This window comes from Piliocolobus tephrosceles, chromosome X (assembly GCF_002776525.5).
Source record: "Piliocolobus tephrosceles isolate RC106 chromosome X, ASM277652v3, whole genome shotgun sequence".
NCBI lineage: Eukaryota > Metazoa > Chordata > Mammalia > Primates > Cercopithecidae > Piliocolobus > Piliocolobus tephrosceles.
The window spans coordinates 12,551,364-12,563,608 of NC_045455.1; the positions used below are offsets into that span (position 1 = coordinate 12,551,364).

The following is a 12,245-nucleotide window of genomic DNA, read 5'->3' on the forward strand; positions in this document are numbered from 1 at the left end:
GAGGCAGCACCCTAAAACTACCTGAGCTATATCACCTTGTGAGACTCAGGAAATAAAAAGCCATAATTTGAAAAAACAAAAAACCTTAGAAATTTTTAAAGTACCAATTTGATTTTAGAAAGCCATTTTGCTTTTTCTTCTGTGCGAATGGTTTCTTCATTGCTTCTACACTAGTTTCTGCATGAATTAAGGGCAAGTGCAAAAGCTCAAACTGATATTTTAGGAATATTTATCTTTTCACCACTAATTGTAGTAATAGTAATGGCAATGATACCATACCTGCATTATAATGTGATCCATCAGTTAAAAAGTCAAGAATAGATTGGGTCTGTGTCAGTGAGTGTTTGTATCGTTTTATACTGTTTTTCAAGGAACAATAACAGCTAAAAGGAAAAAGAAGAGGGGGAAAAATAATTTTTTTTTTACAAAAAAAAGGAAAATATTTGCAGTAACCTCAGGACAATTGCTTCGAATAACCTTCCACAAAATTGGGAAGGAGAAAAAGCTCTCCACCACTTTATCAGTGTCTTTTTACTGCCTCTAGAGACTCCTATCTCCTAGGCTCCAACCTTGCTGTCGATTAAACTCTGCCAGGGTTCCTGGATAACTTAGCAGTGGGGTCTCCCAGGACCATCTGCATTTTGAAAGAAGGCTTTTAAAAAATGAAAGGGCTTTTAAGACAAAGAGGATGCAGATTCCATCTTTTAATAGATGGGTCTACCTAGATATAAATAAAAGAAGTCTGGCAGAGACTACCGTTTTAGTGTTCTATCCCTCTTAACTTTCTAGGTGTTTTTATTTTCATAGAATTATTGTCTTTAGTCTTATCCAAGAGGTTCATCACCAGGGAGGTAAGTAACAGCAGTATAGGCAGGCTTGAAAAAGAGACCTGGGCTAGATCATTCTGGCAAACATCACAGGTTGACATTCGTCCTAATTTGTGTGCAGATAGAGATAAATCACAAAAACCTTAAATCCAGAGTGATAGAAGAAGTGTAAGCTTTTATGAAGTATTAGCGTATTGAGATAACTTTCCAAAAAATAACAAATATTTGGAAAAAAATAAAGCACCTCCTTGACTTAAGGTTTCTGGAGGCCTGGCTGTGTAAACAGGCAATTAATTTCAATTCTCAACTCTCTTGTCTATTCCATGGGAGCTAGGAGGAGGCGATCTTCAGGGCCCTTCCAGTTCTAATGTAGGATACTGGACTTGGTGTTAAATCCCCCCTGGCTGGCATCAGGCTTCTCTGTAACATTGAACGACTCACTAATCTGACCCTCAGTTTTCTTATCTACCTTAAAAAGGTTGTCTGAATAATCTATTGACCAAGCAAAGTGAAATTTAATACTTATTCCAGTAAGGGAAACTGCCACTTTGTTTTCATAATGTCTCAGAAGGGATAGGTCAGAGGTGGATATATGTAAGGTTTTGGGTTTGGGTTTCAGTGTTTGGAGGATGGAGGTCTATTTGAGATTGGGCAGAATTCTTGCTATGAGTTGAGGAGTATTGAAGATGCCTGGTGTGGACAAGTAATAGTTACTGTTCTGAAGCTGGCAGTGCTGTGGTTGAGGACCAGGAAGGGAAAGTGACCTGCCTGGTGCCTCTCCACTGCTTTCCGTGTTCTTTCTCTCGGCTTTGGTTCAACATTTGAGTAATCCATTCTTTACAGGGAGTTTGCCCTTCTGTTTTCATTCTCCTTCTTGACTTGGGTGATCTAAGAGAAGAAAAATAAATGGTGACCTTATGGTGTCCTCTTCACATATGAAATTTATTTTTTCTTTTGTACCTTTTAGATTTTTAACCAGACACAACTTTAACAAACAAATACAACTGATGTTTATAGTGGTTTTTTTTTTTTTAGTTTTGGATTGATCCCCATTGGGCAGAGTCTTGACAAAAAATCCTAATGAACACCAATTTGTATGTGACTAGCTTGACCAGTTGAGTGACCTATGGTCTGGAGAAGTGGGTTGGTTGGCCCAGCAGTCTGTAGTTCAGATAAATGAATTTGGAGGAAGTGCTGAAATCAACAGTGAAGTTGCTGACTAGTTAACAGCTTTACCTTCCGGGACAAGTCAAGTCATATTGATGCAGAGCCCTCAGCTCTCAGCCCTGGAAATTAAGCTGGAGAGCTGCCAGGGGTCTTAGTTCTCAGGGGGGAACCACATTTCCAAATATCCATCTTCCATTTGAAACAGGATCCACATTATTCTAGCAGAAAGTATGTTATATACATTACTATGAACAGGAAATTCCAGCCCACAGAAGAAGAAGTCTTTCAGAGAGGAAGGGCCCTAGAGCCTGAGGTATGTGAGTCACGGGCAGAATCAGCCATTTCTATGTATAATCATCTTTAATTCATGTTGTTGTACTTTTTAAAATTAATTGATGTTTTGAGAAATAGAAATCAATTTTTTAATATATTTTAGAACTCTTTGATGAGAAAAAAAAAAGTGGACCATTTTTACAGAACTTGAGGCTACCGGCCCATGCTAAAATGCAGATGATTCACTTGGCACAAACAGGCATCTGTGTCATTGTTTTTTAAGACTTTTCTGAAGAGGACTGTGAGAGAGAGGATGTTCCACTACCTGAATTATAAAATCCAAGATTGCTATTAAATGTGTTGTTCTGACTTAGAGTATATCATTCAGCTCCACTAAGGAAAGCTTCTTTTCAAAAGGCAGTGACCTTTTGTCTGCATCAGGCGAAATCAAAAACAAATAGCAATGTGCTTTCAAAAGCGTCACTACCTTTGTTGAGATTTCCTCTAATTCAAAGCCCTGAAATTGAGCACAAATGCATGATCATTCCTGCAAGGCTAAATGAATAGAGAAATGTCAAAATAAAACAATTAAACATTTTACATTATTTTAGGAAGTTCCATCGTTTTGTGGTTTGCCATGAGTACCTCCTTAGCGAGGACAATATCTTTATAACCTTTGGAATGCTCAGTCTCGCATGATGTTTGCATTCTGACATTTGGTTTTATAACGTAACTTTCTTTGCCATGCACTTATACTAATAATTGTTTAAGTCTTAAGGAATAGTCCTTAATGCTACTTAATACAGAAATTAAACGGATTTAATAAAATACATAGAGTTAGTTTTTCTCTTATTCATCATTTTAAAAGAATCATTTAATGACTATAAATACAACTTATATACTACTTACATGTATATATAATCACTATGTATTTATTAATCTGCAGTTATGTAAATGACATTAGCTGGATTTTTTTCCTGAAAGAAAGTGCCCCTAAGAATTCATACATTCATTCAAGAAATATCTCTGTAGTGTCTTTCACATGCCAAGCATTTCACACCATTTGCTTTTTCCCATTTGGAAAGTTCTCCTTTCATAATTATTGTTCCATAGGTTAGCCAGCTATTCAGCAACTTTGGATAAGGCCATGTTATTTCTCTGCAGCTCCTCATTCTGGGCAGAACTAGCAATACACCCTGTACACTACTGGGAGGGCCCGAGTGCCTTACAGCGTCCCCTAGACCTTTGAGCTGGGCTCCTCAGTGGAAAGGCAAGGTGCTGGACTAACCCTACAGATGAGAGAAAGGACAGAGACCCTTGCAGCCTAGGGTTTGCGCCAACCCATGAGATAGCAGCGATTTTTTTATTAGCATTTGGTATGAATAATCCCAAGTTTTAAGAAAATAGAGTATTGAGAATGAATGTCACAAATATTTATCTTTGTAATTCTATTAAGCCTGGCTGCTTATTGGCTTTTTCTTAAGTTTTTCCTGACACTTAAAAACTCTGTTAGTTGAAACGCTATTTGCAAATTAAATAAGTAGATAGATGAAAATTAACTGTATTCGGGCAACTATAAACTAAGGAGACAAGATGTGTAGGCATATGTTTTTGCATAAAACATAAAATAGTAAATATTTAAAAGTGGCAAGATATAACTAAAACAAAAATAATATAAACACATTTTTAGATAGTACCTGATTTGTGGTAATCAAAATATGTTATGTTTTATTGAGATAGCATATGATTTATAGATTGTTTTTGGATAAACCCAAAAGGGATTATAATAGTGTTGTGGATTAGAAGGGTACTATTGAGTTTTACCAAACAGATGTGGGAAGTTTTTTTAATAGACTATTTTTTGAACAGTTTTAGGTTTGCAACAAAATAGAGCAAAGGTACAGAGATTTCCCACATACCTTCTGCCCCCACAAAGGCAGTGTCCCCAGCTATCGACATCCCCATCAGAGTGGTACAGTTGTTACAATTGATGAACCTACACTGTCACATCACTATCACCCCAAGTCTGTAGTTGACACTAGGGTTCACTCCTAGAGTAGTACATTCTATGGGTTTGAACAAATATGTGATGACATGTATCTACCATTACAATATCATACAGAGTAATTTCAGTGCTCTAAAAGTCCTCTGCGCTCCACCTATTCATTCCTCCCTCCCCACAAACCCTGGCAACCAATGATCTTTTTACTGTTTCCACAGACATAGAAATGAACATAGAAATACGTAGATATGTGTCTCCATAGACATGCATTGATGTTTATGGCAGCTTTATTCATAATTACCAAAACTTGGAAGCAACGAAGATATCCTTCAGTAGGAGAATGGATAAGCAAACTATGGTACATTCAGACAGTGGAATCATTATTCAGCATGGAAAAGAAATGAGTTATCATCATGAAAAGACATAGTGTAAACATCAATGCATGCTACTGAGTGAAAGAAGTCAGTCTGAAAAGTCTACATACCATATGATTCCAACTATCTAGCATTCTGGGAAAGATAAAACCATGGAGACAGGAAGATATTTTAACAAGGTCTTTCTTTTGTTATTTTATCACTGGAGAGTAAAGTAGTAAACAAAAAATGGAATACATATCTGCTGAAAATTGGCCAATGCAGTTTCTGCAACATTTACAAAATCTCACTCTTACTGTAGTAAAAAGTTCATCCTTTGCATTGTAATCTGCACATTTCTGAGTCAGTAGTTGGGTTACTAAATTTGAATCCCAGTGAATGATGTGGGGTTGCAGACATTTTTAATGCTGAAATTTAATAGATGCACTAAAGGCATGGATTTCTCATGAGTTAATTTTTCTTTTTTGTTTATAGTATGGGTATAAGTGCATAAGATAAAGACATTCAAGGTTTATTTTATTTTCTGCCTACAATGAAGTTCTGGTCGCCCATGTATTTACATGCCTTTCTATGAAAACATTTTTGCGAATAACACAAGATTGGGAAGAACTAACCCGCGGTTGCTATGAAAGAGCCAGATCCACTTACTCGGGACAGGGCTGACTCACAAAGGAGTGGGGTATCCACTAGGATAAAAATGCAGCTTTTTCCTCATCTCAGCAAGAGGCCATTACCGACGAGCTCACCCATTAGCATCCGCTGTTGTCTCTACTTGGGAAGATCACATTGTCACTCTAGTGGAGTCAGGTAAGAGCCATTTCCAGGAAATACTCATTATCTATTCTCTTAGTTATACAGTCATAGTTTTACATAATTACCACTGAAAGACCATTTTCCTGTTGTCTGCTAATGTGATTACATTACATTAACCAACCTCGGATAATACTTTCAAATGTATTACTTGTGGAGTTCAAGATTTGAGCAAAATCCCTCAAATGGAATGCTCTGCAAAGTTATACTGCAGTTCCTTCAGATGGTAATTACATTTAATACCAGATGGCATTGTGTAATCTAACTTTTCTATAATGAGTGAAAGTAATTCGAAGACTCATAGGCCTCTCCCTTTCATTACAGAATGTATAGGCTTTTCCCACACCCTTGTTCTGGGACATTAAGAAAGAAGACATGGAGACAAAGAAGAAACGAACCGGGGACCCCCTGCTACTGTGTCTATAAACAACTAGTGGTGTTTAAAGGCTAATAAAGCTCCAAAGATCTCCTTATAACCATAATCTTTGGGCCAATTTTAAAATATTTTAGATGGAGAAATGTCAAGAAAAATAGAGACAGTTTCAAGACACGATTCTCTTTCCCCAACTTCCATAAAAGATTATACATATATGGCTGTCATATAAGGAGCAATTGAAATTCCACAGCACAAAGGCAATGCAGGGGGAAAAAAAAAGGATCAACCTTTCATATTTTTTTTTTTCTCAAAGGCTTGGCAAGAAACCAGGGGTAATATTTTTGCAACTGGGAATGTGTGTTTGCTGAAGAATATTCCCACATTTGAATCATCCTCAGGGGTCCTCATCTTGTTTTACTTTCAAAGGTAGAGAGGGGATAACATTAACCCCAACTGGGAAAAGGAAAATGCCTCACTGTAATGCTCCTCCAGGGAACAGGAATAAAGGGATTACATATGCCTGCATAATGCAGAATTTCCTCACTCAGACAAGACAAAAGACTTCATTATTTTTCACCAGACACTTGAAGTCTTGTGCCTCCCAGTTGCAGAAGCCAAGGAGGCAGGCCAATATTTTATATCAAGCCACTAGATGGAGTTCCTGAGAAAGTGGCCTTCTAGTACTTGCCATTATGAAGAGATCTAGGGAAGATGTTAAGAACCTTGATACCTGACACTACCCAGTCTTTCCCCTGAGAAAAGTGAGACTGTCCCTGAAGATCACAGTATTTTTCCAGTACCATTAGCTTTGCTTTTACTCTGGGTGACAAATAAATGAACATTTTCTTCCTGAAAACGTACCTCGTTTGTCCCTATGTGAGACCAAAAGGCATCTCAACCCTAATGAAAAATGAAAAGTGGAAAAATATAACAAAATGGAATCTTCGAGTATTTCTCCTTCTGTGTAGGTCCATTACTTGGTAACTTTAAGGATGTATGCATCTCATTTCTTATATAAAATATTAGAAGTCTCAAATTTTGTAGTTATTCACTATTGCGGCTTGCAAGTATTAGATTCCTATAAGAGGAGGTGTATGGAGACCACGTTCCCAGCAACAGATCTGATCTCCAGTTAAAGGAATAAAAATAAGTTCACCTGCTACAGCCTGCTCTGCTTCCACGTTGGCTTTCAGACTTCCGTAATAGCTTTCACATACAATGTAGAGAAAGATTTATGCATTTTTTAGTTGTAAGGTGCAATGTCTTTTTTTTTTTTTTCATTACTGTCTCTTCTAGTGTAGGTATGCAGCCCATTATTCTTGAGTGGCATCATATTCTAACTTGAGATAAAATTAAGATTATTTAACTTGCCCCTTTAAAAAGTATATTTTAAACACATGCTGTTTTGTCCGTGATGATTTTCATGCTTCAGAAGCATGGAGTGATCAAATAAGAAAATATTTGATCTTCACAGAATTTCAAGGTTCATTCATTCCACAAATATTTATTGAGCACCTACTGTGGATAAGAGCTGAGAAATAATCATGAACAATTGTAAAGACAATGCCTGCTCTCTTGGAGCTCTTTGGAGCATGGCATATGTGACGAACATAAAAGACCAAAGAAAATGGCATGGAGAGAATGAGGTTCCTCCTGGTAAAGACGAGACCAGAAAGGGAGGTTAGAGGGAGACTAAACAGGGCTTTGTAGCCACACTGCACATTAGGCTTAGTCTTTTTAAGGCAGTGATGGTAACTGCATTCGTGATCTATTGCTGCATGACAAATTACAGCAAAACTGAAGTGATTTAAATGACGTTTTTCATCTCACAATTTTAGTCAGGAATCTGGGCATCACTTAGTCATGTCTCTCTCCAAGCTGCATGCATTTGGACTTGAATAGGAAGAGCCCCACTCAATCGCATGGTTATTAGCGGATTCAGTTCCTTGTGAGCTGTGATGTGAAGGCCTCAGTTCCAACCGGTTTGCTGGATTCCTCCCCAAGGGGAACTCTCCACAGAGCACCTCACAGAATGCAGCTTGCTTCTCCAGGGCAAGCAAACAAGAGGGCGAGAGCAAGTCAGCATGAGAGAGAGAGAGAGAGAGAGAGAGAGAGAGAGAGAGAGAGCTCTAGGAAGACAGAAGCCATAGTGTTCTGCAACCTCTCCCATTCTTCTGCTCCTTAACAGGAAGTCACTAAGTGCCACCCACATTCAAGGGGAGGGAAGTACCCAAGGGCGTGAAACCCAGGAGCCAGAGATCATCAGGGTAATCTTAGAAACCTGCCTGCCACAATACCATTATGGACGTTCATTCCAGAGAACATTCGGTTTGGGATAACAATGCAATGTCTTTTCTGAGGGTCGAGGCATAGAGACCAGTTAAGAGGCTACAGCATGGGTCCACAATGGACATCACTATCAGTCAGAACACAAAAGACTTAGCTTCTGCTGTTATCCTCTGCCAAACTTGCTGCTCAGTCCCCAGTGCTATGTAGAGTGTTATAACATCCACCATGACACAGGACAAGATACAACAGGAAATAATAGCAACTAAAATTCAGAGAAAGGGTTGATGTTTCCAAAGTGCTGTCACATTCATAATCATCTTTACTTCTTCCAACTCCCTGTGAAGTCAGAAGGAAAGGCATTATTGTTCTCTACATTTTACATATGAGAAACGGAGGCTCAGAGAAAGCGCATCACCTGTCTAAGGTCCCACAACTTATAAAAGCTGAAGTCAGAAGTGTGTGCTTCTAAAGCTTATGTTTTCTCAACTCATCTTCTCCATTAGGCTTCCAGAAAAAGGCAGAACTTTCCATCAGCACTTGCACTGCAGGGTGGAATTCTTTGAACTGTGAGAAACTAGCAAGTTAGAGATGGGGTCACACAGTCCCCATGCACCTGATGCTACCCTCCCTACTCACCCCTCCCCACCTTTTCACTTACTCATTCTGTTCAGCAGGCAGCCTGAGGGCCAGGAACTGAACTTCCCAGGAATGGGAGGCTGAGTGATAAAGTGGTCCCTCATCACCTCACAGCCGAGTAAGGGGAATAACTAATGATAACAAAATACCGTAAGCATTAAACAAGCTTGGTTAATAACATACTGTAGGAACATGGAGTATACAACAAGTCATTTTTTTTGTGCTTTCACATAGGTGAAATACTCATTTCTCATTTCATGTTACTTTTCAGAACCCATTTGTATCAGTCTGTCATTATATTGTGCATGTTAAAACACTATTTGGTATTTCATGGTTTGCCTTACTGTATATGCTTATCTATGGTAACATTGTATTTCCTTTAAAAATAATAAAGCAAACTTCTACCATGCTTTTGTATGAACGTGGGCACATTGGATTAGAGTCCATGTAACCTCTTAGCAGGTCTGATGGTGTCCAACTGAAGTTCATAGCTTTCTGGCAACACTGTTATGTTCCAAAATAGCAAAATTTCTTACATGGCCAAGGAAAGTGACAATGGCTTAGGCAGTACAAGGCTGTTTCATTATGCAGAAACATCCTATCGTGGGCATCTTTCTATACCTGTTTCAATGTCTTTCTATACCTGTTTCAATGTCCAGGTCAGCTCCAGGCCAAAGGGTTATAAAACTTCCTTTCCATTCCCTTGCTCCTGCATCTACCATCCAATCTCAGGTTTATAACTTCCATCTGCTGTCCTTCCCTCATCCACCAGGAACCTGTGTGTGGCCAGGGGTCTCCTTGTATAATGGAATGAGATTTTTCAGAATGTTCTCTTTAGACATATTTATGTATCTGTAGAAAAGTTGCTTCATGCTGTTTAGTAAATGAAAAATAGTGATTATTTGGGGTTTGTTTCAAAGAATACATTTACATTCAGTGAATTTGTATGGTTTTTCATAGATATTCATCATAATTATCTTCATCCACATTAAAAGCATTTTTAAGGATTTAAATATGACATATTTAATAAGTTCTTATATAATGTATTATTATATAATAAGTTCTTATATGATGTATTATAATAAGTTCTTCTGTAATATATGTGTTATATTTAAGTACTTAAAAATGCTCCTATTATACATGTATCATAAGTGCTGCTATTTTAAGTGTGCTAAGCACATACAAATCCTTTTCTCAAAGATCTTAACTCTGAGACAGACAGTAATCATATTATTCAAAGCCATTCAACAAATACATCTTAAGAAACATATTAAATCTGAAAATTATATGTAAAAAATGACAGAATTATGTGTTCAGGTGTTGAGCAAATAGAGTATCATTAGATTTGCATATGATAAAATCATTGCATTTTCAACCTGTGAGCTGTCTTTCAGAGCAAGCCTTTCTCTTCATTTTACCAATAAGGAAGTTGGACCCAAAGATCACCCAACTGGTTCATAGCAGTGTAACTTCTGGCACACAGGTCTTTTAATCCCTTGTGTTATTTTCTTGCCACTTACCAACTCTCTCAAGGGAATTCCTGTCAGTCCCAGTTGGAGAAAATTTTCTGGAGAATAATTTTTTTTTTCTCACCAAAATCATTCACACCACAGGTGTTAGGCCACCCAGTTGTCTTCACTCATTAGCAAATCTGCAATTAACACAAGTCCAGTTATGGTCCAAAGAGAACATGTTTTTAAAAGTCTCCATGGTTTAAACAAGTGCTGACTGGTTACCAGTAAAGCTGCAAGCTTCAGACTGAGGTTTCTGTAGGTAATAATTCCAAAAACTGTGTGCCTTTCTTTTTAGAACTGTGATTTTAAAAACAACACATAACATTTGCCATCTAAACCATTTCTAAGTGTACAGTTCAGTCATGTTCAGTATGTTTACATCGTTGTGCATAATTCCAGCTTTAGTTACTGCTCTTTATGACTCATTTTTGCTTCTAAATTTTATGTTTTCCTAAAGTTCTGCAAAATCTCCTTGGAACATATATTTCATCATTCCAGGAGCCTGAGTGGACAAATCCTTCCCAAAGGGGGTTTATTAGAAACCTTGTTTAAATTCAAAACCGGCATCATGAGTGCCTGTGTGTATTAGTCTGTTTCATGCTGCTAATAAAGACATACCTGAGACTGGGCAATTTACGAAAGAAAGAGGTTGAATTAACTTACAGTTCCATGTTGCTGGAGAGGCCTCACAATCATAGCAGAAGGTGAAAGGCACGTCTCATATGGCAACAGACAAGAGAGCTTGTACAGGGAAGCTCCCCCTTTTAAAACCATCAGATCTTGTGAGACTAATTCACAATCACGAGAATAGCACAAGAAAGACCTGGCACTGTGATTCCATTACCTCCCACCGGGTCCCTCCCACAATACGTGGGAATCCAAGATGAGATTTGGGTGGGGACACAGGCAAACCCTATCACTGTGGGTAGGCTGGCCTTCCTTCTTATGGCCTCCTGATAGAAGCTCTACCATTATTTTTGGAGAGGAGGGAGGAGGCAGAAGGAGGAGGGGCAAGAGAGGAGCTTTCTGTTTATTTTCCAGTCGTTCTTCATAGCTATGATGCTTCTGCTTTGTAAGTGTTCTTGACACAGAACGTAAAGTTCATTTTCCTTTATAATTATACGTTATTTGCTGTATTTTGTTTTCATTGGTGTTGCCTTTAAAATAATAAAAGTAATGAGCACTTATGTATTATTCATCTCAAGTGTACAAACCACACATTTATCTTGGGCTCCTTTTTTTTTTCCTAGAGCTTGTACCCGACAGCGCATGCTGAGTGGATCATTTGAGGGGCAGCCCGCAAAGGAGAGGTCAATCCTCAGCGTGCAGCATCATATCCGCCAAGAGCGCAGGTAAATACTTGGAAAGACAGGGCTTCAGAGACTGTAAAAAAGGGGGTTTTACAGGAAATGGTTGCTGTACACAGCCACCGCTGTCAGCCCTGGCTGCCAGACAGGCATGGCTGAGGAATCGAGTTCTATTTGCTATTTGTTACAACAATGAAACACCTACTCAGATCCAAAGATTCAAAAAAATCTCTACTTTGCAATCCTTTTCCTTGGAGATGGCCAAATTCTCACTTTTAAGATCAGAAGGAAAAATTCTGAATTTTGTTAGATGGGATCAAAGACATTTGGAAAGAGTATAAGCTTCTGCTACGAAAAGAAATCATAGGCATTTGTGTTGTTGTAGCAGAAAAAGTGTTTTATTTTGAATTTACCATGGTCACTGCTTGAAAGGTGAGTTTGATCGTGAAATGTATTAACCAGTGACTGTGGTTGTTTTAGGTCACTAAGACATGGATCAAACAGCCAGAGGATCAGCAGGGGAAAATCTCTTGAAACTTTGACTCAAGATGTAAGTTTTAAGCAGTGCTTTGGATTTCAGAAGTGTGATTATGAAAATGTATTTAAATGACTGCTTAGACGGTGTCAGCGCCTGAGTCTTTCTGCTGCATTCCCATGTCTCCTTAAGACT

At 38.2% G+C, this 12,245-nt stretch overlaps 1 protein-coding gene across 5 annotated transcripts in view; it reads left to right on the forward strand.

Moving 5' to 3' along the window:
• The window catches only part of NALCN (sodium leak channel, non-selective), a 345,832-nt gene that overhangs the window by 277,630 nt on the left and 55,957 nt on the right, over positions 1-12,245 (forward strand). For 4 of the 5 annotated variants that reach the window (XM_023218072.3, XM_023218074.3, XM_023218073.3 and 1 more), the window contains 2 exons: positions 11,519-11,620; positions 12,056-12,125. In XM_023218072.3, coding sequence (XP_023073840.1) covers positions 11,519-11,620; positions 12,056-12,125 — 172 coding nt within the window. Of the gene's footprint in view, positions 1-5,363; positions 5,451-11,518; positions 11,621-12,055; positions 12,126-12,245 lie in introns of all 5 variants that reach the window. The other variant, XM_023218071.3, reaches the window with a different exon arrangement.